Consider the following 27,608-nt stretch of genomic DNA (forward strand, 5'->3'; position numbering starts at 1 on the left):
GACAATGCACTTCAGTTCTAGGCGTGTGCCTTTGTCCGGTCGCATAAAGCAAAGAGGGCTGACTGACAGGTCCTGTTAGCCGGCATGATCAGATACCAGGAAAGCCCTCCCCGAAACCGAGACCTTTAAAAAAGCCACATGCCTATTTGCCTGCGGGTTATTATTAAGACACCTTCGCAGCTAAAACACTTGAAAGCAACCCAAATGAAAAGGCAATTAAAAGAGAGTTACACCCGCTCTGCACTCCGGGGTTGCAATTCGTGGGAACTAGCCAGCAGCGGACAAGCAGCGGCAGGAACGGCCATTTGGCCGGGAACCTTTGTCGAAGTCTCTGCAACTTTCCAGGGTTGTGCTCGATTGAGAACGTTCGTGTCTATTCCGACACTTCCCGTTCCAAATAGCCCGATTCTTCTCCTTCTTCTTCTCGTGTTTCAGACCCCGACCAGTTTGAAAATTCTTACGACCAATGTCAGTCATGTATATAGAAACAGACAGATAGATAGATATAGATACAGATAAAGATAGAGATATAAAACTGTCGTTTGCAAAACCTTTATACGTGCAATACATTGGTACCCAACCTCAATTAATTTTCCACGAATGAACTGTATCAGCACTGATTGAAAAAAATAATGTAATTGGGAAAAGATCCACCTTCCTTGCAGTCATATTTTCCTTTATATTTCATTCATATATGTATATATGCAACTGCACCAATACTTGAAGATTTCAGACTAGCTATTTATCTGAAAAGGTATATTTAAAAAAAAACAAAACTCCTAAGCTTGTCAACTAGCCTTTTTGGGGGGAAAATAAAATTGGGGTGTGGGATGGATTTCAATTCGATATAAATCAAAGGGGGGGGGAACCCAAGCCCAACAACACTGTTTTAATTTGGAAAAAATACAGCTAAAGAGATACCCCCAAAATGTGCAGTCTTCTCTTGGTCAGTATTTAAAAGCAGTAGACCCATCAGGAAGGAGCGGACTTACCGATTTAAAACGACGCTTTAAATAATATAGATTACTCTATTAGCTTTAGAGCCTCCCGATAAAATGTGTTTAAAATGCCCCTTTCCGTCAGATTAGCTCCCCTATAAGCCTGTGTAAGGGGAAAAAAACATTCTAAAAAGTGGAGGAAAAACTGTAGAAAAATGTTGAAAGAGCCTACAGTTCCTTATTAGGCGAAGATACAATATTTATTCCTTGTCTCCTGGGATGAAGCTCCTCTATCTATTGTCCTCCCAGTTCTCAGTGCTGATGCTTAATTTTCAAAACTTCTATATTACCAAGGGACCTACGACATCAGCCAAAGAAATACCCAGCAAGTACAAAATCTGATCCAGGGAGCTGCTTTTGTGCAGAGGGAAAAATTTGTTCCTCCAGGTTTTTAAGGTGGTGCATGGTTTAATCTATGCAGGCATACTGAAAAGTCTCTCGTAGATATAGATTTTTTGCAAATCGGGTGGGGGACACCAGCAGTTTGGATGTTGATTTATTTTCATTTTATTTTATTTTTGAGAGGACATTTCATCCTGCGCCTTTTTTTTCCGAAGACCCCAAAATGTCAACTACATTTCCAGGACTAGTCCACGAAGCAGAGGTATTTTGTGCCTGTGTGTCTGTGTGTGCGAGCGTGTGTGCCTCTGTGGCTGTTTCCATCTTTTAAATCCATATTGGACCGTTACATTTAATGCAAATCTGGCTTCGGAGATAATTTAAAGAAGTATAGGGCGAAAATTCGTTATGACATCTGTCACCAACGAGACCGACTCGTTTTAAACAATCGCCAGCAGGAAGCCAGAGTCAGACCCCTAAGAACAGAATGAAGTTGGGGGAAAATAATTAGCAAATCGCCAGCAAGGGGAAGAGGTGGCAGTGATGGGGCAGCTCCTAAATCTAGGGCTATCGGAGGGGCGAAGCCGGACCGCATTCGTTAGCAAGCCAGGCTCCAAAGACAATAGCCAGCTGCTGCCAGGGAACACAATGGCCAGCTCGCCCTCCCAGCCTGCAGAGCTGCCACCCGCGTTACTTTCGCGGTGCGCTTACCCCGCTTTGTGTTGTACATTTCAGTGCGGTGGGCTCGTTTGGCTCGACTGCCAGGCGGCGGGTTGTTGTTGTTGTTGTTGGTTTTTTTGGGGGGGGGGATTTTTTTAACAGACCTGTTTGACACCAGCCCCAAACTAGGCGCCTTTCGTGGGGGGAAGCGGGGCCGGCTTGAGGGGCTCGGAAGAGGGGCGCCCGGTGTTTTAAATGACAAACCTCTCGATTTGGGGTCTCCTTTTCCCTTCTTCCTTTCAGATACGTCATGACGGATCAAACAGCTACCGTCTGATGCAGCTGGGCTGCCTGGAGTCTGTGGCCAACTCTACCGTCGCCTATTCCTCCTCTTCGCCTCTCACTTACTCCACCACCGGCACCGAGTTCGCCTCCCCGTACTTCTCCACTAACCACCAGTACACCCCCCTGCACCACCAGTCCTTCCACTACGAGTTCCAACACAGCCACCCGGCCGTCAACCCCGACGCCTACTCCTTGAATTCCCTCCACCACTCGCAGCAGTACTACCAGCAGATCCACCATGCGGAACCCACCGATTTTATTAACCTGCACAACGCCCGGGCGCTCAAATCCTCCTGCTTGGACGAGCAGAGGCGAGAGCTGGGCTGCTTAGACGCTTACCGCCGCCACGACCTCTCTCTTATGAGCCATGGGTCCCAATATGGGATGCACCCCGAGCAAAGACTCCTGCCAGGACCGAGCCTCGGGCTTGCAGCCTCGGGAGCAGACGATTTGCAGGTAACTAGCATGCAACGGGCTGTCCCTGGTGCGCCTCAGGATCGCTCTCACACGCATCACATACCCAGGGAGGAGCCCTCCCTCCCGGCCCCAGGTTTAGATCCTTAGCTGGGCACGTGCAGATCCTGAGCTGGATAAAGACCCTTACCCCGGATTAACGCGTTAGGTGGCGGCGTTTAAATCCGCGCGGTTTGGCCAATTAATCGGGGGACCGCTGTGGGACCCCTGTCCAAAGCAGAGACCTTCTCGACCCGGCTCCGTCCACCCCGCTTTAAATCTCTCTTTTCCCCTTCCCTAACTTTTGCAGAGAACGTGTGTGTTTCCCCAACAGAACACACCTAAAACCCGCAACCGCCGGGGCAGGAGTAAGAAGAAACGCCCCAAAAATAAACCTCTGCCAAGAGATGGTTTTAACAAACTCCCGTGGCTGCCCTGTGGCTGTTCTGTACGTTAGAGGCGATAGATGGGCTGTCAGAGCAAGACAGTAAAATAAAATAAAATATGACAGTAAAATAACGAAGGTCCTGAGGTCTGTAAGATGTGGGGGCAAATCAATCTATTTACCTACCTGCCCGTTGACTGTCTCCTCACTATATCTCTCTACCTAGGTGGAGAATAGCCTAGAGTCAATTAAATATCCGCTACCGTTAACTTCGCATTCATCTCCCTCTGTCCCGAGCTGCGATGTCATTTTTTCAAACTGCCATTAATAACTGTGCAGATTTTAAAGATCAAATGTAAAGATCGCGAAGGAGCCAGGCTGAGACGGCTTTGAGCGTCTTTACTGTACTTGTTTTCCCTCCAGCCACGCTTCCATTCCCATATGCTCCCCTCTCCCCCATCCACAGAGGGATCAGCTGCTCTAAAACACCCGGTAGCTTGGAGAGCAAAGAAGAGCTTTAAAAAGCCTTTTCTCCCTATTTAACTCGGGGCGAGGGATTATTTAGCGAAAAAATGGCAGCAACCGAAGAGAGCTATCTGTTCGATCCGTTTGGAGGAGAAACTCGGCCCAGCTTGAATCTCGCCATGTAAATTCACTACAGAATTGTATATTCACTGAGCTTTTTTTTATGTTTCCCATAAGGCTCTCCTTATGTCCACCCCCCCCCCACCAAAAAAATCTGCCATTCACTTCTTAGCCCAACTCGAACCTATTTACTTCTTTTTATAACCACGTCTGCTGCTGATTTTTTTTTTCTTTTTTTGTATCTGTACAAATTTTTTTTCTTTGCCGGGCACAAAGCCTCGTATCTTTCAAAAGAGCGGATTAAGCACGTTTGCAAGGCCGTGGACAATGCCTAAATCCCGAGCAAAAGAGCACCATAGTTTATCCAATTTTCGACTTAGTGCCATTCAGCTGGCGATTTATGCAGTGTCATCCGACCAAACAACATGTTCCCCTGGCGAAGAATAACCACATAGAACTGATAAGATTCGGTTAAGATAGCAGGTCCCGATTCATTTTTATTAACAGCCTAAAAAGAAACATAACAACTTGAAATAACATTTAAAAAACTACCTCGGAAAGAACAGGGGACTGACTACGTTCATCATTCGATCCAAATTCCCCCCCTTTGTATCTTGACCCCCTCCCTTTCGTTTATTCGTCACCCTCTCTCTCTGCAGAGAGCAAAGGAAAATGCCCTGAGCTATGGAAAAGGCGCATCGATATATTTAGTTGCTTCAAAACACCCTTGCAGGCTTGTTAATTTCACCTTGTTCACTGCGAGGTGGCAGCCCGCACCCGAGCTGACCCGAGTCCTAACCCCCGCAAACTGGGATCTAAGCAATCTCCCCTTCCTCGCCTTTCTTTCCAAACCGGTCATCAGCATATGCCTCATTTCCAATGCAACAAATGTAAATATACTTCCCCCTGCGCAGAATGTTAAGTGAAAGTCCAATAGTTGAGAGGGCGGTTTAAGTCAGCCGAACAGATGCAAACGGTCTTGGGGCTGGAGTGGCATCTTTCAGGCCCCTAAAAAGATTTTCCATGGACAACAAAGGGAACTGTCACACCTTTTCCCGTCACCGCTTTAATTTATGCGCAGTCGCCGAGGTTTTTCTTCATATTGATTTCATAATCACTTGAAAGCAGAACACTTAAAATAAGAAAGAGCCTCGCCAAAGGAGGGTCTTACAGGCCAGCGCCAATATGGGACTGTAAGGTTGTTTTGTCAAGTGGGTTTTTTATTATGCGCCGCCGCTCCCTCCGCATTGACTTAACTGTTCACGGGCTGTTGAGTAGGTTAACACCCTTAAAGGGCTCTTTCATGTCAAATAGCTCGAGTGTTTGGAAAAGAAAACGCGTCTTGGCCACTTTTCCACCGGGCAAAAGTGGGAGCTTCCCCCCGGTATAACAAAACCTGGTCAACTTTGCATCAGTCTCACCCCAAATGTGTAGAAAAGAGGGACTGGGCCTAAAATCAAAGAGAAATGGGCAAGGATAAGGGAGAGATGTGTAGAAATACACAGCTCTGATCCCTCAAGACACACACACACATATTTTCTTGAACTGTGTGAGTGAGTGGCCTTGTTATATATACACTGTGTGTGTAAACCCATGCATACACACAGGGTGTTTCTATATGCATAGACATGGCATAGAATTCTTGATAGTCGCATTGTTACTTCGATTTATTTGTTGTTAAGTTAAATAGATATTGGGGGGTTGTGTATAAACCACACACACACAAGGCACGCGCTGCAGCATGTACACAGAGAGACAGCGTGTTTACACACTTGCACACAAACTTCTCAAAACTAGCCAGCTAGGCAGCAATTACATCTAAAGACCAAAGAACCTCAGACTGGGTCTACGATAAATCCCTTTCCTAGGAGGGTGGAAGATCAAGGGATTACCCTGCTGCTGTACGGAGCTGTCAGGCAGTTGGAATCCCGGGTTAGAAGCGTGTTAGAAGCGAACGCTTGCCTTCGCTGTCCTTATCGGCCGAGCTCCGTGTTAAACCGAATGCTGCTTTCTTTAAAGAGTTTTCATGCGCGTGTGTCTGATTTTGCTTATTTTTTCCATGATTTAAGGGGTCGGTGGAGGCCCAGTGTGGGCTCGTCCTGAACAGCCAAGGTGGGGTGATAAGGAGAGGTAAGCGGGTTAAAATATTTTCCTATAGTTTCCTTCTTTAAAAAGAAAACAAAAACAACTCTATGTCTGCTCTGTCTCTGTTGTGTAGCATATTGCAGGAGTATTGCAAACACTCGGGAGGATTTCTATGTAAAGAGGTGCACATTAAAACTAATGTAGCGTCTTGCTAGTTCTACAGTGCATCAGTGATTTACAAATATTTCCGGGCAACTTTCCGAGATGAAAGGTGAATCGAGGTTTCTGTAGATTTGTTTGTTTGATTGATTGATCATTTCTCCCCTTATCAGGTAGAGTTCTTGTTTCGAGTTAACAATATGTGTGTTGTATTTGCAGTCTGATCTCTTATGGAAAGTGGGAGAGTTTGGGAAATAATGCGACAAATAATTCAAGTGTTACAGAGGGGCGGAAAAAACCCTGGTTGCCCAAGTAGTTAATTGTCTGGATAAAGAGGTCCTTAATGCCATCTGCTACTGAAAATAGCTGAAATCCAAGTTAGCCCGAAGTTTCTCTTCTCTTTACTGAATATCTTGCTTAGGACTATTAGTGAAAAATATTGTTTTGCTTAAGAGAAACGAAAACAGGCTGTAATGTCTAGACCAAGAGGCCCGTGTATTCAACGCCAATATAGACGCACACGGCAGCCCAGAACAATGCTTATTGTTAATATATTTATTCAGAATACACCCAATAGGAGGAACTTGCTAAAGATTTGGAAATATTCTTTCCCCTCGATTAGGCAGTTTCCTGTTTAGCAAAGTCCATTCTCATCATTACACTATTAGGTGCCGTATTATTTAAACAGAATAAAACCGGTTGTTTTGCTCAGATCCAGGGAGAAAGTAGTGTAGCAGTTTAAAAAATAGCAACATGATTTATGAGGTGATGAGCTTTCGTGGGACAGACCTGATCTCATCTGATGAAGTGGGTCTGTCCCACGAAAGCTCATCACTCAATAAATCATTTTGTTAGTCTTTAAAATGCTACATGACTGCTGGTTTGTTTTGTTAGACTACAGACAAACAGGGTTACCTCTCTATTACCAGGGAGAAAGTATATATTTAAATAAACATTTTAATGAGAAATGCCATTGAAATTGCATTTAAAATATAATTTTCGGTCTTAAACATAGATTGGCAGGCTACACAGCCGGGTGAACTGGTTCCAACTTGTTGGCCTGGGTTTAAATCGCTGGCAAGGAACATTGGAAATCTTGACCCAGTGAGTAGAGGAGAGGAGAATTAGCCCAAAATAAAAGGTGCGGGGTCAGGGGAACAATAACTGAGCCTCTTTACATTTTAAACAAGATCGATTTGCTTAATGGATATTGCAACACTGTTATAAAATTCAGCAAACCAACCCTGTCCCATGAGCACGCGTGGGCCTCGTGGTATTGACGCGGCAGCGGAAAGAACTAAAAGCCGGGTGAGAGGCAGAATTAAACGTCTACACAGCAGCGTTATTCCGAAATAACTTTGCTCTGTAGAGGTAGATGAACGATAGGGCGGTCATTAATACGGGTGGTGCTGAAAGAACAGCTCCACTAATTGCAATTTCTCCCGGCGGTACTGGCTGCTCCTCTTCCGCGGTGGCCTCTCGGGTGTCTATTGATATTGTATAGTTCCCCTCGTTGAAACCCTACCCCACGCCGAACGGCTCAGAGTTCATGCTTATTTCCCAAACCGTGCGGAAGTGGGGCACAACGTGTGGGAGAGGGGCGGAGAGGGAAGTCGTGGGGACCCTCCCCTCCCACAACACTGTTGGATTTGCAATAGCGCCGGCCAGGACTGACGGTTTGAAACTTCACGGCTAAGCAAAGGAGCGTGGTGGCGATTCCTGTCCCTGCAGCCTGTCCCTGAGAAGGGTGCACGCGCTTGGGTGTCTCCCGGGGTCCCTTCTCCTTGCAACGCAGCTGATATGAATTACATCTTAGCCAGGGATTTCGCTTCTGAGCCACTGTGGGACTGACTCCTTAGCAGAGAGAGATCGGGAGTGAATGAGCACCAGTCAGCTGGGGCGGATGACCCTACAATTAGGCTGGAAAGAGGATTCATGTGTCTGTTCTGTTCTCTTTATTCAATTGCCGCCTCCCGGTGAAGGAGCTTCCAGTTGTCTGCATGGCTCGTGGCAGTCAAGAGTCTGTCTTTCAAAGAGCTCAAGTGGTTGCAGGTTTTAAGGTTGATAGGAAAGGAAAACCAGCCTGGAAATGTAAGGTTGTTCCTCCACAGGTCTAATGCTCAGCCGCTGCTCCGCCCGAGAAGGAGGGCAGGGGTACAACTCAGAGACGAGTCTGTACCTTTCAGAGGCGTATGAAAAATGCATAATGATATTTTGTCCAACTTCAGAAAAAAGCGATGGGTGTTAATAGCGATCAAAACATTCTGCGCTGCAAAATGTCTCATGTAAATAAACCGGGCTTCTTTTTTAGCGATACATCAATAAGAACAGGCTAATTCGGGGCTTCCCTAATATTTTAAATTATCGTGTCAGCTTTTTTTGCTTGTTAGTAGATACACAGAGTTTAAAAACGAGGTTGCGGGCTGGGTTTGGTTTGATGAAAGAAAGAAAGCAAAATAAATTTAAAACAATGAAATTATAATCATGTAATTTCTTCTTGGAAAAAAACGGCATTCTATTGTTCTGGAGAGAAGGGGATCTAAAAGACAATGCACTTTATTTTATCGGCTTGAATAACAATGGTAATAAATCCAAATAAACCATAACCACAGCCAACAAAGTCCTCGCCTGTATTCAACTTCGACTACAGGTCTGCCATTACACCTCCTGGCTGGCCGGAATGTTGTTTCGTGCAATGAATTTCTGTGCTTTAATGTGGTGGCGAGATAATTACCAGCTAGATAAAATATTTGCCCCCAGTTCCGAGGCAGAGATCCCCATGCTATCACTTTCATTTACTGGTGTGCCGGCTACAGCCCGGAGCCCCGGCCCTCTCCCCATCAGAACCAATAATCTTTACTTTACCTACTGCTCGCGTATCGATAGCTTCTCTAGCCTCGGGCAGCTGCTTTGATATGTTAATATTTCTGAGCACCGAATTCTGCAGAGATCATATTAATATTGTACGCACTGAGCGCTGCTTGGCCTTAAAGTTGAATATTCAGATCGCCTGTTTCAAAAGAAATCACTCGAAGAACCGAGCTTCTATTTACAGGAGTCATCTGTGGGATTTTTTTCTGTTTTTTCGACTCGTTAGAACAGACCCAAACAACAACAAAACCCCAACCCGCGCCCTCCCCTCCCCGCTTGCACTTCTCTGGCTCTCATACTCATCGACTTCTGCCCTTGCTCCCTTCCTCGCTAGGTTGCCATTGTAAAGCATCCGAGCCTTCTCTTGGTTTGATGGGGGGGGGGTTGTTTGCTCAGCACCCCACTTCCCAACCCCTGCGTTCACCGTTTGGGGAGGGGAGAGCTCCCCACCGAATAGCTGGACGACAAAGACAACGCGGGGACATTCGGTCCCGGTCGTTTTATGAAACCGAGCTGGCAAACTCCAAAAAAAAAAAAAAAAAAAAAAAAAAAGCGCTTGTTTCGCTTTGTGATCATGCATCATTCCTGCCCCAGGCTAATTTCAAGAAGCTTAAATGCTGCTATCGCCTGTGGGCCAGGAAGAGAGAGGGGCCAGGCTATCGGCAATCGCTCTTTTTCGATTGCCCTGGGCAACATAAAATACAAACTACTTTGAATCAAAACATTTTTGGGGAATTAATATGATCTGAACTCTTCGCGTTTGCAGAGCGCTGGAGTTTGTCAAATCGCTTAGAGGTGACTGACATGCATTACTGCCTACCCAAGAACTCTGTCAGATCTTATTTGATTACGGAAAAAAAAATCTTAAAAGCACGAGCATCAGTCACCAAAAAGTCTGCCAATAAAATCCTGGGAAAGACGCTTCCCCTTCTGCCTTTTCAGCTTGTTGACTTCTGGAGCTGCCTCCGATTTGAAAGGAACTCGGGCTGGCTTAATCACTTCCCCGACCTCCAATTTTAAGTCCAGGCACTTAATGACCAAAGAGCGCAGCGTGAGAGTTTAAATGGGGGGTGGGGGGCCACTCTGGAATGGTAACACAAAAGAAACTGCACAATAAAGGCATCTCTCCCTATGACAAGATCATAGAATCGTAGCATCCTTCGGCTGGAAGGGACCTCAGGAGGCCATCCAGTCCGGATCTTGAAGATCTTGGTGGAAAGAGTGTTTCTCAGATACTCTTTCTACAATTCAACCAGTTGCGTGACTGAAACCTGGGAAGATACAGGAATGCCATCTCTTTTATTCCTTTGCTTTCATTTAATTTGCAAACACCAGCTAATTTTGCTAACTCTTCCCTGTGTCGAGATAGGTAGCTTTATTGCATGTCTGTCTGTCCTAACCTCATATGCCAAGTCCTTTATGTCTCCAGGACTGTACTAAGAAGTATGCTGTTGCATCCAAAATGAAATATATACGCAGGAACCCGAAAGAACAGAACTCTGTCTTAAATTACATCCTTCCACAATTATATTGTGAAACTTCAGGCTAAAAGAAAGCTTATTTGCCCCAGGTAATTAAGAGCAAAATGGAGCTAGCCGCGAAGTCCGGACTGTAGACAAATATAGCACCTGAAGGAAGGCGATTTAATCTTTCACTTAATTATTTTTCCTCCTTGTGTCGTTCCCAGGCCCCGCCCCTTTCCCCCGCCAGCGCTGATCAGTTGAAGAAGAACCATACAATAGGTTTGATAATCCTGTAATAGGCATAATTGTGTCCCGAGTCCTAACGCGCTGTAATTAACACCGCTGCCTTTTTTCCAAGCGCCCATGTGAATGGCATTAGGTCCTAATAACCCGTTTAATTAATAGGCTTCGCGGTTCCCAGCAGAGCTCATCTCAGACCGACAGCAGCCAAAGTCGGTTCTATCGCGCTAGAAGGAAGGGGCTGCCACCCGGGGAGCTGGGCCTTTGTATTGATTGGGTGCATCACCATCATCACCATCACCTTCAGCACCAGCAGCAGCTCGCTTTGTCTGCATGGGAACTGCAAACACCTGGTTAGGTTGGCAGGAAGTGGATGTTGTTTGCCTGCAAAATTGTGCCGCGAGGGGTGTAGCAAAGTGCCACAAAGCAGTCGCTGTGGGGGCAGCGGGTTTCCTGCCAAACGGGGTAGGAAGCAAACGTCTGGTTTCCCCCAGATCTGCATGGAACCGTGGCTTCCTTCTGGACGTGCCACGGCTCCCTCGTGGGCAGGCGAGTCCGTTCCGCACGGACCCACACACAGAGGGTGCAAGTAACACAAACGGAACTTGCCTAGCGTTGCCTGGGACAGGGCGCGAACCACAATGCACACCTCGCCCCGCGCTCCACGAAGCTGAACCGTCCCGCAGGTAGACCTGCGCGCAACGGACAGAACAACAACACAACACACAGCAGCACACACAGAAAGTAAGCCACACAGCGGTCAGGGAACAGGATCGCACATCTCACGCCACACACCCAGCGAGTACAGCGCTCAGAAGATTGCCCAAAACAGTAGCACAACGCCCAGCAGCACGCAACCCAAACTAGCCGCACAGAGTGCCAAAGACAGCACAGCGGAACACAAAAGCACAGGGTACAGCACAGCGAACATCAAATAAATCGCACAGCGTGCCCAAGTCTCACCGGCAGACACACACAGAGCAAGCACAGCACATAGAACACAAAACATAACACGGCACTCCAGCGTCTCATCGTCACACACATCCATCCATCGGGAGAGCACACACGCAGAACGCCACAAAGCACAACACAGAGTGACAAAGTCCCATTATTCCGCATACACACAACACAGCTTGGCAACTTAGATAATAAACATGCCACACACAAACAACTCCGCCTCCCCTTACCCCCACCACCAAAAAAACGCCTACATTTCCCCAAATCTCTGCCTGGATGAAGTATGGGAACATCTGCTCGAAGACAGTTACATGGGAACTTCTGCTTTCAAAAATAATCTTCATGTCTTGGGAGTTCTTTTAGGCAACTTCTGCCCCTTTCTGAAACATTCCATGGTTAGGGAGACAGGTGAAATTAGCAAATCCAATTCTAACATTGCTTAGGAGTGATGGTGTGGAAGAGGAAGAGACTGACTGATCTCTGAACGCTGTGATTTGGACCCCCCATCATTAAAATGATATTTAGATTTTTACTTTTCAAAACCCTTCAATGTTATTGCAGGATGATTGATGAAGTGCCTATCCTGTTCCCACTGAATCTCTGCCCTTTGTGCATGTTTGTAGAAATCTTTACAGTTGTATTTCTGGAATCTGGAAAGAGGAGAACAAAGAACAACAAAACAAACAAAACCCCGCTTGTCCCTTTATTTTGTATTGCAGTTGTCATAGTGGTATTCTTACATCCATAGGAGACTCCTGGTAGCACTTGGGAGGTTCTCTGCCTCATTCTACCCCAGTCAAAATTTTAATTACCAAATTAGTTACCTTCACATGATCCCTCCCTGCCCCTCTGGGTGGACCTCACTGCATCTCCTCCCCCAGTAGGCACTAGCTGCCTATGCTTACTTCATCTGAATTAACTTCTTAGGTTAAGATTTTCTTACCAAAAATCCCGGCTCTTAATTACCCAATTAAGGCCTATTCCTACCTTTTTTGACTTCCAAAGGCATATATATATATAGTGTTTTGTGAAAAGCAGTATTCCGGGAAATGAATTTATTACATGAATGTATATGGAAAAGTACATTTTAAATGATAGTCACAAAGTTGGAAGTCATACATGTAGACAAGTATGATCCCAAAGGTTAAATGTGTTCAGTATGTCCTGTCACAAATAACCAACACAGCTCAAGTTTGACATTTTTAACTTTTACAATGAACTGCTCCCAAATAAACTACAAAGCAGCCGTCATCTACAGAAATTAATTGCTGACTAATTTGATGAGCAATTCTGAGAAAATTCTAAATTTTCTACAATGACTCATAAGCCAAAAAGAGGTAAAATGTGTCAAATAAATGACTCCTCATTAGTGATTTGTCAGCTCCACTGTTATTTAACATAGCAAGGATTTCCATTTCTCCATTTTACAATAAACTGTATATTTGCCAGATTTTAGAACTCAGTATAAAAAAATAAGTTCTGGAAGGTGTCATGAATTGGAACCCAGAAATTCATTTTAAAGGCATTTGTAGGTATAAATACTATAATAATAGAAGAACAGAACCTGCTGTTAATAACTTATATCAGATACATTGTAGCCTCTCTGATAGATAGATAGACATCCGTAAAACCCATTTTTGCAAGGATGACTCTAGTGGAAGTAAGTCTGTCCCAAGAGAGCTCATCACCAAATAAATCATTTTGTTAGTTGATAAAATGATACATTTCAGCTGCTTTTTTTTTCTAGTGGATTACGTTACTTCTAACTAAAAAGCTCTTTTCTTATTTTCTTTCTATAACCTCTGTTTGTCTCTATTTAACCTGAGGTGACCACTGTCTTATCTTAAATGCCTGGAAATTGTTAACTATATTGTGGGTGCTATTACCAACAAATATTAAGTAATATCGTTATTATGTCCATATGCACATGTTGTTTGCTACAGACCAGAAACGTATGCAATCGTAATGCTCTGAGAGCAGTAAAAATATATATCTGACAAATATACATTTCTGACAAAACAATAGAACAGTTTTCTATTAAAATACAAATAATTAATGTTCAGCATTTTAACTAATGGGAGAAAAGATTTGAGAACATAGATCTATTGATAAATGGACACACATGAGCCATATTCAATAGAGCACATAATCGTATGCTTAATTTTAAGAATTCCAGTGATATTTGAAGTTAAACATGTGTGTAAATGAAATAGGATCTAAATTATTTGCCAGCACATGATATTATCATTTACATTTCTATTATAATCAAAGTGAAAAATTAAAACCAACATTTCCCATCCTATCTTTACACCTTAGTTTACTGACACTTTCCTGGTGTTGACAGGCCTGACCTGTGTTTTTGCAAGTTAGTAGGCTCCACTGCCATTCCTGCCATTATTATTTGATGCATTTATCTTCATTGGTGGCTACTGTCTTGAAACATGGAGATATGTACATCTCATAAAACTGGAAGGGACCTCGAGAGGTCAATGAGTCCAGTCCCCTGCACTCTTAGCAGGACCTATCACCATCCCTAACAGATATCTCTTGCATTCAAATGGTTCATTTGATAAAAAGAGGAGAATAAAATACCAATACTCTCCCAAATGTGATATGCCCTTCCTTATAATGCTAATCTGTTGGCTTTTTACCACAACGCTTGATAATTGTATTTCAGGAAGTGATAGTCAGATCAGGGTTAAGGGAACAAAGTCAAAGCAGAGTCCACCACAAAGGAGCCAGTTTTGCTCTTATTTAAGTTAATATGAAGATATTTTCCTCTTTACCTTTCGTGGCAACAGGATTGGACCTCAAAATATGACAGCAATTAAAAAAAATCTTTCCCTATTAAAGCACACAATCTTACCAATAGATTCTCCACAGAAGCCTCATCTCCCAGAGAAGTGTTCATGGTAGTTGAAGGCACTTCATACATTGGATGATTGGGCCCGGAATCCTGTGTTCCTCTGTTGGGTTTTCTGTTCCCCAAATTACAGATAACTTTCTTCTTTCCTCTGTTCAGCTGTATTTGTGGAAATAGTCCTGAGGATGACATACAGGAGGACAAAATCGTGTGCCAAGGAAAGACAATCACATTTATGGACACATTCCACAGTGGTGGCTGGATGTTCCTACAAAAACTTCACCACATCCATAATGCTTTATCTTGAGAATGGTGCCATGGCAGTCAACAGGTTCATTTGCATAAGGAAGGAAAGGTCTGAAGGGTCATTTATCTAGTGAATGGTCTGAGCCATACAAAAAATATTTATGTCAGCGTTTGTCTAGCAGGGGTAGCCCCACTCGCACCCTTTCAGGATCTCACTGGGACTACTCATGTGAATAATTGCACACCAGTGTGTGTAAGTGACTCACAGTCTGTCACTTCACTCCTGTAGAATAGTAACTTTTCAGGTGTAAGGTATTAGTCAGAATGAATACTAGTGGCAGCATATGGTAAACAACAACTACTAAAGCGAGTGAAAAATATTCATGCAACCAAGGGTTTCTAGGATCAGACATTTGACTCCTGACAGACTTAGATTTTTGTCCACGGTCCTATGTTATTTCTGCTGTTTCCTGCTGGCTGGGGTTGGATATCAGCTAGGATTCCTTTTTGCCCAAAACTTTCTACAGGTGAGCAATGAGCCAGGCTAGTTGCTGTCATTGCTATTCATTTTAATATATTAACTTAAAAAGAACAGGAAGCTAGAAGTATGTGCACGTGGTAGGAAGCATAACCTGTGTTCTTTCACTATCATTAGTGACCATTAGTGTTACAGTGGACCACATGCTAAATGTGAGTCAACAGTATGATGCTGTTGCAAAAAAAAATCAAAGATGATTCTGGGATGCTTTAACAGGTATGTTGTGAACAAGACACGAGAAGTCATTCTTCTGCTCTACTCTGTGCTGGTTAGGCCTCAGCTGGAGTATTGTGTCCAGTTCTGGGCACCGCAGTTCAAGAAAGATGTGGAGAAATTAGAGACGGTCCAGAAAAGAGCGACAAGAATGATCAAAGGTCTAGAGAACGTGACCTATGAAGAAAGGCTGAAACAATTGGGCTTGTTTAGTTTGGAAAAGAGAAGATTGAGGGGAGACATGATAGTGGTTTTCAGGTATCTAAAAGGGAGTCATAAGGAGGAGGGGGAAAACTTGTTCTTTTTGGCCTCTGAGGATAGAACAAGAGGCAATGGACTCAAACTGCAGCAAGGGAGGTTTAGTTTGGACATTAGGAAAAAGTTCCTAACTGTCAGGGTGGTCAAGCAGTGGAATAAATTGCCAAGGGAGGTTGTGGAATCTCCATTGCTGGAGATATTTAAGAACAGGTTAGACAGATATCTATCAGGGATGGTTTAGACAATACTTGGTCCTGCCATTGGGGTAGGGGGCTGGACTCGGTGGCCTCTTAAGGTCCCTTCCAGTCCTAGTATTCTACGATTCTGTGATTTGTTATACCCTTCCTTCCCTTTCTGTCTGTACCTACGCTCCCTTTGTTTATGGCCGCTCCTTGGTCTCTTCTTTGGGGTTTAGGGGCCAGTCGCACAGTCCTTATTCCCTATTTCCCCAGTGCGAGTATTCATGTGAGTAAGGAATGCAAACATTACTGCTCCTTGAGGCCTCTTTTTGGAGCGATCTTTGTTAAACTCCACTCTTCTTTGTGGTGCAGCATCAATGAATAATTAATATAGTACAATAATTATATGCAACAGATTTTATCATCTTCTGATTTGCATCCTGTTTTCAGTATTTCTATAAAAATCAATTTAGCTGTTTTTAATTTTTATTTTGAAGAAAAGAACACTCTTTTTCCATACAGGTTGCCCATCTGTATTGTTTTTGATGGGATTGCCTTGCATGGTAAATGTGTTTTTAAAAAAAATAGTTGTAAAGTACTTACAGCTGGAGATTAATGCCAAGGTTTAACTAATTGCAAATCAGGGAAGGAAGTCCAAGGTGGGCACAAAACACTGTCACAATTCAATGAACAATTATTTATTCAGGGAAAATTGCTTGTGCACATATGGGTTTAATTTAAGAGGGAGAAATATATTAATATTTCATTACAATTGCATTGTTTATAAAACATACAAGGCATTTGCTTCTTGTATTGAAATAAGTAGTTGTCTATCTATTGGTCCCTCTATACTTTAACACATGTATATGTATAAATACATTACACTCATATAGTGAGATTATAATGAAATTAAACAGGGCAGAAAGAAAGGTCAAATAAACCTCCAAAGCCATCACTAAATTTATATTGAAGTTTGCAACTGTACATTGGAGACCACACATTTTAAAATGCTTGTGCAAAAATGTGCATTGACTTTTGCATAACCCTGACTTGCACATGCAAAAACTCCTCTGCATGCATGTCTACACTAGAGGGTTTTGATAGCCATGCACTGTGCTTGACTTATTTGTACAAACTCCTAGATGCTTGCTCAGATTTGGGGTCTTGTGCACCAGCACGTGCACATTGGATCACAGAAATACACTTTGCACTTGCAGCAGAAGGTGATACTTAGCCCTTAGTTAAGCTGGAGTTCTCCTGCACAGATTGGCTTTTTTCTTATGGTGGAAAGTTTCATTGTGCCTGAGGAGCAGAGCTGTTGATCACATTAATCATCCCTGGGCTTTTGGTGGTTTTCTAGATGACCAAACAGAGGTTAACTGCAAGGAATAAATTGGTCCAGAACTCATCCAGGGATAAACCAGTGTAGTTCTAGTGTTTTCAGTTGAGTTCTGGTGAACACCAGCTGAAGAGCTGGCATAATGGAACACAAGAGTAGTTGAGGGTTCTGGGATCTCTGGAACCATTCAGATAAAAACCAGCCCATAATTATAACATGGCCATTTCCCCCAAACTAAAGGGGCACCAATGTTCCTGAATTGTCTTTTACAATGTTGTGAATGTTAACATACAGGGTTTTAGCAGTGGTGACAATTTATCATTGGAACAGATCACCCAGGGGTGTGGTAAATTCTCCATCAATTGATGAGTTTCTAAACTTCAACCAAGTGTCTAAAGCAAATGTTTTAGTTCAGCCATAAGCTTTTGTCATGCTAGATGTAGGAATCACTGGCTGACATTCCATGTCCAGTGTTGGGCACATCAGTCTGGATAATCATAGCAGTGTCTTCTGGCTTTAACATTAATTATTTTTAAATGGTTCATTTTTCCCCACCCCCCCACTATTAGATTTCAATTTAGCAGGTATTCTCAAAAGTCTGTAGAGTGAAGAAAGAAAGAAAACAAATCACCATTGTGCTTGTATTTGTCAAAGCAAAGGAAAACATCTCAGGCTATGTCTAGTCTACAGTGTTATATTGACAGAAGTTTTTGTGGGAAGATGTCTTCTGACAAAACTGTCAACAGAATGAAGCCAAACTGCCAAGAAGACTGCAAGGCTGGGTCTACATGTGCCCCTTCCTTTCGAAAGGGGCATGTTAATGAGCAGGTTTGAAAGATGCTAATGAGGCACTGCAATGAATATGCAGCACATCATTATTATAATGGCAGCCGCGGCGATTCGAAAGTGCGGCTTTTCGAATCATGCAGCGCCCATGGAGATGGACCTTCCGAAAGGACCCCCTCAGTTTTCAAAAGCCCTTCTTCCAATCACCAGATAGGAAGAAGGGCTTTCAAAAACTGGGGAGGGGTCTTTTTGGAAGGTCCTGTCTCCACAGGCAGCGCGCAATTCGAAAAGCCACACTTTCGAATCACCATGGCCACCATTATAATAATGAGGCACTGCATATTCATTGCAGCACCTCATTAGCATCTTTCGAACCCACTCATTAACATGACCCTTTCGAAAGGAAGGGGCACATGTAGACACAGGGCAAGAGTGATCCACTCTGTCGACAGAGAACAGCTGGGCTGCCTGGCCACTCTCTTGACAAAACGGCCAACTGGAAGCACAGCAGACAGGGCTGCTTGGTGTCCCAAAATCCCTGTCTGTCAACAGAGGGTCACCCTGGAATGTCTTGACCAGCCTTATGCCTCGTGGGGAGCAGGATAAGACTGTGAGCAAAACTGCTGTGTTCTGTTGATTTACTGTCAACAGAATGCCTTGGCAATCTGGACGCTCACTGGGTTTGACCAAAAAAAACAACAGTTTTATTGTCAAAACCCTCTAGTCTAGACACAGCCTGGGAGATGATACATTGATTCTGCCTTCCAACCTAAAGCATATTCCTTCTGTTTTGCAGGTGGTACCTGTGTTGTTAATCCCACAGATCTTTTTTGTTCTGTACCTGGGCGCTTATCTCTACTCAGCTCCACTTCTAAATACAAAGTGACCATCGCAGAGGTGAAGAGGCGCCTCTCTCCTCCTGAATGCCTCAATGCATCACTCTTGGGAGGCATTTTGAGAAGGTAAGCCAAAATCAGGTGCAGCAGAGGCAAGGTAGTACTGTAATTCTGTTGCTTATAACCATGTGCCTAGATCATCACAGGTAGAGTAGATCAGAAAATGCAGGGTGTAGGGCAAGATCAAAGGCAAATTTTAAAGAAAACAAAGAAAAATATGTTTTCATCAACATTTGCTGCAGAAGAAATACTTTTCATTAAAAAGAATTAGATTTTTCTCAGCAAGGCCAGATGTTCTGTGGAAAGTAGATGCTTTGTGTGGAAAATGTCATTCATTCGAAAACCTACATTTCCTGTGGAACAGGGATTTTGATGGAAGATTTTTCTTCAAGTCCTAGTCACTGCCCTTACATAGATGCATAAGGGAACTCAAGTGAGGAAGGCCCCCTGCTCAGCGTTGCTCAGATTTTGGCTCTAGCCATGATGGAGTTAGCGGAGACTATTTGCCTGATTCTCCCAACTGTGGGACTGAGGGGAAGAAAGAAGGAGGCAGTGGCCAGGGTCTTGTCTTTCCTCTAACCAGCCAGATGAGCTGCTGAGGTGTTTAAAAGGACTTGAGTTGAGCTTCTACCACCTATTACACCTCTCACACAGCAAGGAGGGAAATGTGAGGAGATTGTGATTAAGAGGTTTGTTTGTAAGGGATAAATCAGAACTCCATATGAAACCCAAGTGGTGACCAGGGTTTCCTGCAGTCTGTGGGCTTGTGCAACTGCTCCGGAGAAATTCCAGGACCTCCCAGCCGATTAGCAGAGTGCCCCAGGATAGGGTTCCTCTTTACTGGTGGTTCACATTCATACTTGCCTCAGTGTACATAAATTTTATTCTGCACATGGATGTAAAAATAATCCACACGTGGATGGAAAAGATTCGAGAAACATTGGTGGTGTGTCAGCTTTAAGACCAATTATCCTTGTATCTACATGCAAATCAGTATGTTCCCATACATGGCTTCTAGGTCTCTGCTAGTGAGGTACATCAGATCTAAGTCTAAGCCCTGGCCTTTTGCAATATGAATGCACATACCCAAGCAAGTTTGTATACTGAAGCAGGGACACATTGCTACAGATGTGAGACCTGAGGAGAGTAAGTATAAGCCCAGGTTTACAATGTAGCATGGACACTCAAATGCAGGGCTGGAAACAGAGTCCCTCTTCTGGGGTCCCACAGCTCCAGGTTTACAAAGCAGTACAGACATACTCAGTCTTGAGCACAGCTGGGTGACTGTTTGTTTATTTGATTGTTTATTAATTTGATGGGGATTTTGAAAAGTTCAGGAAAATCTTGTTTTCTGATCAGAGCAATTTTTTTTAATTTTGAGTGAAGCAAAAAGTCAAAGAGAATTTTAGTTTCAGGATGAAATAAATTTGACAGCATTGAATGCTGTGTTTCAATATTGACCATTTTAAAATCATTTTGAATTTTTCAAAATATTAAAATATTTTTAAAAAGTTGTTTCAAAATAAAAAAATGAAACATTTTCACATAGAAAACGTCAAAACAAATGGTTCTATTGGTTTGGATTTTCTGAGAGTTGGACATGTTTCCAAAATAACAGTTTGTTGGAATCAACATGAATCCACAAAACATTTCAGTGTTGCCCAAAATGCATTTTGCACCAGAACAACTTTCAACTGACAAATTATGCCTAGCTCTGTTCATGAAGATACTTTCAGAGTGGCACAGCTTATGTGAAAACCTGTGCTCAGGTCTCTGCTGAAAGTCACAGTCTGGAGTCATTTAAAGCTTGATGTTTGATCACCATACAAGTGCTAAATATCACCTTATGCAAATGGCAAGTCAAAGGGATTGCTTTTTGATTAAGTCACTATTCACTGGCTAAAGTTACACTAGCTATTCCCGACAAAACCCTGGTTCTGTTGACAAATCTGGTGGAACGGCCACATACAAAATGCGTTTTGTTGACAGTTTATCAACAAAACTCAGTACTTTTGCCAGCAGCATTCTGCCTCTCAGCCATGGGCCGTGTCTACGCTACAGGGGCTTGTCAACAAAACTGAGCTTTTGTTGACCAAACTCAGGTAACATACACACACAAAATGCACCCTTTTGACAGAGTCTCGACAAAACAGAGCACTTTCCCCTACACTGTTATCCCTCTCCACATTGAGGAAATGACTTCTGCCGACAGAGTTCTGTTGACAAAAGTTCAGTGTAGAAGCTCTGGGACACTTTCGTTGACAGATAGGGCTTCCAGTTCACTGGGCAGCCCTGTTTGCAGAGCTTCTCGTCAGCCATTCTGTTGAGAGAGGGCTGAGCAGCCTGGCTGCTCTCTGTGGACAGATTGGATTGCTCTTTCAGTCTGCTTTCATGTGTAAACTCAACCTATCGACAGAAGTTTTGCTGGTAGATCTCTTTCGACAGTGACTTCTGTCGACAGATTGCTGTACTGTAGATGTAGCCTTGAGGCATAACACTGCTGTTGACAGATTCCGTTGACAAAAAAACTGTGTGGCTGCTCTTTGGGGGGGCCTCCTCACAAAATACAGGGCATCCACAACAATGGGTAGCCCTGCCTGCTGTGCTTCTGGGTGCCTGTTTTGTCGAAAGAGCAGCAGGGGAGTCCAGCTGCTCTGTTGAGGGACAGGAGCGCTTTCCCAATTGGCTTTTGCGTATGGCTGCACTCTGTGGACAGAAGCTCTGTTGGGAAATCTCATCTGACAGTGACTTCTGTTGACAGAGCGCTGTACTGTAACTGTAGCTGTCATCAATAAGGGAATAAGAATGTGTGCCTGATGAAATTTTTCATTGATATCAGCAATAGTAGGATAGATTCTAGATTAGGAAAAAGAGTGAATGGAAAATGTAGATTGACATGGAATAAACAAGCAAGAAAAATGAACACACAAATCTTCAGGAATGATTTTGGAGAAGTTGTATAGCTTGTGTTATACACAAGATTAGAAGGTGGTTGACCACAATGGGAATATCCGGTATTGTAATCATTGAACCTATGAATAAGGTCAAGGTGGGATATTTTTAAATTCCATTCTCTTCTGACAGAGCAAAATCCAAGAATGGAGGGCGCTGCTTGAGAGAAAAATTGGACAGGCTGGGGCTGAATTTGCCTGCAGGAAGAAGGAAAGCAGCAAATGTCACTCTTCTGACTTCCTTGGTTGAAGGTAGGCTTTTTAATATTGCACGGTAATATTACTGCTATGAAATAATGTCTGCGCAGTGTGGTGGCAGCCATGTTGGTTCCAGGATGTTAAAGAGACAAGGTGGGTAAGATTAAGCCTTTTATTGGACCAACTTTTGTTGGTGCTCCAAGTAACTTGAAATCTCTCTTTCACCAACGAAAATTGGCCCAACAAAAGATGATGCCCTCCCCACCTTTTTATATGTAATAATTTACATTGATATGTCACCCTCCATCCCAAGGTTTAAATGTCTCCATCCCCATTTTATATAAAGAGGGTCAGTGACTTGACAACGTCCACGAGGAAATCACTGGATGTGACAGGAACTGAAGCTCAGGTCTCCTGTTTCTGATTCCAGTAGTTTATTCATTAAACCATGCTTCCCTTCACATTTGCATGAGGTTTCTTGACCAGTGTATTCTCTCACACAGGAACCAAAGCAGTCTTACAATGCTGTTGTGAGATAGATGAGGATTTTGTACCCATTCTACAGCTGGGATTATTTAAAAGTGTCATTTTCTTGTGTGTCTCTTCATGAATTGCCTAGAACTGGCTCAAAATATTGAAAATTTTCTCAAAAACAGGGAGACATTTTTGAAAGACATTTTATGAGGAAAAATAATCTTTTTTCAAATCTAGAATTGCCCACTAGCAGCTTAAAAGATGTCCTAGGATTTATCTGATGGTGAAAAGGCATTCAACAAACACTCCCTGCTGACTATTGCTGGCCTGGAGCTTGGCTGTGAGCAGCTCTGTGCACCAGGAACTCACCCTCCTAGGTGCTGAGGACTCCACTGAGGTGGAGAGAGCTCAGCACCTGAGAGGAACATACCTTATATGTTCATTCAGACGTAAATTAGGTGACTCGAACTGGCAAATGGGCATATGGAGGGGTCAGCATGACTGTGGGGGGAGGAGAACATGTAGCACCCAGCAGGAGCAACCTATCCATGCAACAAGCCCATCTGACTAGACTGTGACTTAGGCCTTGTCTGCATTGCAGGTCTGCCCAGCGCACAGCTGACTGTAACCATGCTAGATTCCCACTGTGGACAATGCCTTAGACTGTAAACCTGTGAAGGGGAGTAAGAACCATCCCACCCCTTACATACCTTCATGGACTACTCAGACCATAGGTCCTGGCACAATGGAGTAATCAGAGCTACATGGACACTTACTTGGTAGATGGAAAAGGGCTGAGCTGAGAGGCCCAGGATGTTGACAGAGCCTCACTTACATCCTACTTCTACCCTAATTTCCTGGCCAGCACAGCTGGTCATGGGATGGCAGAAAACAGGAAAGTCAGTAGCTGATTTCTTATCTCCTACAGTTAAGGGGGAAATAGGCAGAGGGTTGCATGAGTCAGTGTGAGTACCCCCCTGCCCTTTATTCAGGGCTAGTGACAAAGCCACTAGTGTTTTTATTCTGATGCTGGAAGAACGTGGGCCTCTTAGAATCAGCCTTTCAGAATGAATACTCCTGCGTGAAGCAAACTTCATGGTCATCCAGTGCCTACTTAAAATAACCTGTTTGCCTGAGCATTCCTGGTATTCAACTGATTTGCAAGAAAACGGATAACAAAGGAACACCAAAGGGGTAGGAACAAAGCCAAAGTGTCCCCAACTTTCTGTCTGAACAAATATTCCTGAGAAATATTTTAAGATACTCACCTGGCTCTGTTGGCACATATGTCACACTCCTGCATGTCCCCGTATGCTATACAGGTTGAACCTCTCTCGTCTGGCACCCTTGGGACGTGACTGATGCCGAATGAGAGAATTTGCCAGACCACACAGGATCAATATTATCTAGCAGTATTACCAACAATTCCACTGCTTACTGGACTCTTAGAAGACATTTAGGGGTGAATTATAGCTAAATAACAGCACAAAATATCGGTTATGTCTACACTAGAGCAACCTTTCGACAGAAGTTTCTGTAGTAAGATACCTTCTGACAAAATTTCTGTTGAGAGATCATGGACACAGACTGCCAAGTGGATCGAGAGAGTGATCCACCCTGGTGACAGAGAGTGTCCAGACTGCCTGGCCACTCTCTCGACAAAACAGCCAACTGGAAGCACAGCCAACAGGGCTGTCTTGTGTCCCGGAAGCCCTGTCTGTTGACAGAGGGCCACTCGGAACATCCAGACCAGCCTTCTGTCAACAGAATCTGTTGACAGTGGCATTCTGCCTCATGGGGGAGCGGGAGAACACCATCGAGAGAAGTGCCATGTTCTGTTGACAGAACGCCTTGGGAATGGGGATGCTCAGCAGGCTTTGTCGACAAAATGCTCATGTAGGCATAGCCATTGACAGCCAGGACTGGTGGCTAGAAACAAACTTGATGGGACCATGGGATACCTGGCCACACCTATTATAAAAGGACATCTGGCTAACTAAAATCATGCTGGATTACACATGTTGCCAGACAAGAGAGTGCTGGAGCAGTATATTGAACGTGTATTAGCACAAAAGGCCCTATTTTGCCTTTTACAATTAAATCTATTTATGCTTCTGGTGAGCTGTCCTGAAGACCTCTTTGGAAACAGCTCACACATACACTGGAATTGGGAAGGATCATAATGGCCACCATTTGACAGCAAAGGTAAAAACCTAGGTGTCTCCTTAAACTTCCCACAGGATGATCTAGACCACACAGCCATTATTCATGTTTTTGGCGTATCTATTGTATTAACCTGGTGCCCTTTACTGTAGTATCTCAGAAGCTTTAATCCATTTACCTTCACTACACCTCCAAATAGAAGGAAGTGCTATTACCCTTACTTCGTAGGTGGGGAACCAAACTGTAGAAAGACTTCCCCAAGGTCACAATGGGCATCTGTAGGAAAGCAAGGAATTGAACCTTGGTCTCCAGCTACCAGTTAAATCTTGGGCCTCCCTGCCCCTCTTTCATATTAAATTATTAGAATGTGCATTACACGCAGGCACAACTTAAACCAACTTGGAAGCGGGACAGAAGGTGGCAGCCTGCTTGTGGAGCCAACACTCTACTTCAGTGCTCCAGGATTTGCCCTGGCTGCCTCTTAGTTCCAGGTGGAGTTTAAGATGATGATCATGACTATATAGCCAATATTAGCTTGAGATGAACCTACTTGAGAGACTGGCTCTCTCGTGATGCTATAGGGGAGTTGAGATTCCCTCCAAAACCTTTTCAACTCAGCTTATCCAGAACATCTATCACAGTTCTGAGTAGACACTTCTAATTCCCTGAGATCCTGAACGCTCCCTTCAGCTCTGAATTTCCTCACTCCGCTACCTTCATTTGGCACATAGCAAAGCTAGACTGAGTTGATGAGACTCAAGGGCAGGAGTGGTCATAAGACACCCCACACAAAGTTACACCGGCAACCTCCTCCATTATGTACATTTACACATCCCGTTGCATGTGTTGTACACTAAATCGTATGGTTTTGGGATGGTTTGGTTACTCTGCAGGAGCCAATTCCTGAGCAGCATGCTCCATCCATGTGCTAGTCACGTGGAACCTGATCTTTACATCCCAGGTTTATATTGTCTGTAGCCCCCATCATCAAGGTGTGGCTGATTATCTTAACTAGGGCAGAGATCCTGACTCCAGTGTACAGTTTGTCAAGCCCCTATGAACCACTTTTTCTTCCATTCACCTTCCCAGTTATGCCCACTAAGGCTACGTCTACACAGCAGTGTTATTCCTGAATAAACTATTCCAGAAAAGATATTCCAGAATCGTTTATTCCAAAATAGCACAGCTACACACAAAATACTTTTGAAATAATGCTCAGCTATTTCGAAATACAACATCTACACGCAATAGAGTCTATTTTGAAATAGAGCCATTAGGCGCACTACTGTTGATTTCAAAATAGGCTTTATTCCCTGTCTACAGAGCTCCTATTTTGAAATAGGTGCTATTCCTTGTAGAATGAAGCTTCCCTATTTTGAAGTAAGGCAACTGCTATTTCAAAATTATTTCAGAATAACAACTGCATTGTGTAGACACTCACATCATGATTTCAAAACAGCAGCTGCTATTTCAGAATAACTTTTCTCTGTAGACATGCCCTAAGAAATGAGGCAAAGTACTGACGTGAAACCAGCCCTACAAGAGAAGAGGAGAGGTGTGTGAGACAGTGTCCAGGGTACACAACAGAAGAAGCCACTAGCAGGAAATTCTCCATGAAGTCTTTTGGAATTCAGTCTTCCCCTTCCTGGGCTCTGAATTTCCTGTAATCTGTTGGTCTCTGGGGCCAGCCTTGCAACTCCTCTCACAGTAGAAGTTCTCTGCATTTCATGGGTGAGGTTGTGGTTTTTGTGGAAGTGGAAGTAGAGAAACGATGGTTTTTGTGGCCTGTTTTGTGCAGAGGCGGGAGGCTGGCTGGTGATTCATCGGATTGTATTTTCTCTTGTCTGTCAAGGCATTTAGAGCCAGGAGTTCTTCTCACGTGGGCTTGCTGAAATGGAAACAAATAAACCAAGGTCAGCAGGGCTGAGGGCCGCTGCAGGCCCTAGGGCAAAGTGCGATGGGGTCTCTGCTCCACATCCCAAGAAAGGGGGGAGCCCAGGGCAGAAGGGACAAGGCTAAGGCAGTCAGCCCTTAGTGCTGCTGGGATGGCAGTACTGGGCTCCCCATAGCAATGCAGAGCTGCGCTCTGTGTCATTTCAAAGGGGCCTGCAGCTCCAGCTGCCACTGATGCTGAAGTAGCGGTGGTGGCCTTTGCTCTGTACCCTTTTGAAATACCAGGCCCTGGGGCAATGGACCTGACCAAGGTGGCTGAATGTGATGGATTTCAGGAGGAGTAAAATCCACACCTAGCTCTGCTGCTGCAAAGGCTGAATCTCCCATTGCCTTAACACTTCATTACAGTGCAGCCAGTGCCAGAATGTGGCCCTTTCTCCCCTTGCAGGGGCTGATGCATAAGAGGTTTATGAGTCAGCTGCAACACCCAATTAGCAGAGCCACTCTGTTAACTCACAAAACAGCAAGTTATCCTCTGACAGCCAATGTCCCCGGGTCACGATCCAGGATGGGCTGAAAGCAGAAGGCAGGAGTGCAAAGATCTCATTTGCTTGGAGAAGCTGCTCCCCAGCCACACCGTGATTTCACAAGGTGTAAAATCCCAACGTGTCACTGGTTTGAAAATCCAGTGTGTAGGAAAAAGACAAGCCAGGCTTTTTTCTGCCAAACCACCCATGGACAGACCTGTTTTACTTCACCCTACACATACTTTATCAATGATAATTTCTTCAGTACCCCTCCTGGTGGGATCCCAAGCACTATGCTGCCTGGTAAATAGGTCAACAGGCAAAGCAACTCTTTTGTCTTCAATGACATAACCCTTTCCCATCCCAGCCTTTTTTTTTCCCACATGCCTCTTTCCTTCCTTCCCATATGGGGAGGGAAAGACAACATCCGCCTCCACCTCCACTCCTTGTATGGGAGCTCTGCAGGATAGTCCCATCTGATGGAGGGAAAGCCAAGGGGGAGAAGAGGCTCAGATCTATAATGTTCCCCTCCTGGGACGCTGCC

General features: G+C 44.1%; 1 protein-coding gene across 1 annotated transcript in view; it reads left to right on the plus strand.

Moving 5' to 3' along the window:
• Nucleotides 1-1,563: 1,563 nt before the first annotated feature.
• Nucleotides 1,564-27,608, plus strand: part of TFAP2D (transcription factor AP-2 delta) — a 57,700-nt gene continuing 31,655 nt past the window's right edge. The window contains exons 1-5 of the mRNA XM_074989013.1: nt 1,564-1,602; nt 2,301-2,798; nt 5,835-5,895; nt 18,759-18,924; nt 21,943-22,061. Of these exons, the coding sequence (XP_074845114.1) occupies nt 1,564-1,602; nt 2,301-2,798; nt 5,835-5,895; nt 18,759-18,924; nt 21,943-22,061 (883 nt within the window). The remainder of the gene's footprint in view (nt 1,603-2,300; nt 2,799-5,834; nt 5,896-18,758; nt 18,925-21,942; nt 22,062-27,608) is intronic.

Source organism: Carettochelys insculpta, chromosome 3 (assembly GCF_033958435.1).
Source record: "Carettochelys insculpta isolate YL-2023 chromosome 3, ASM3395843v1, whole genome shotgun sequence".
Classification (NCBI taxonomy): domain Eukaryota; kingdom Metazoa; phylum Chordata; order Testudines; family Carettochelyidae; genus Carettochelys; species Carettochelys insculpta.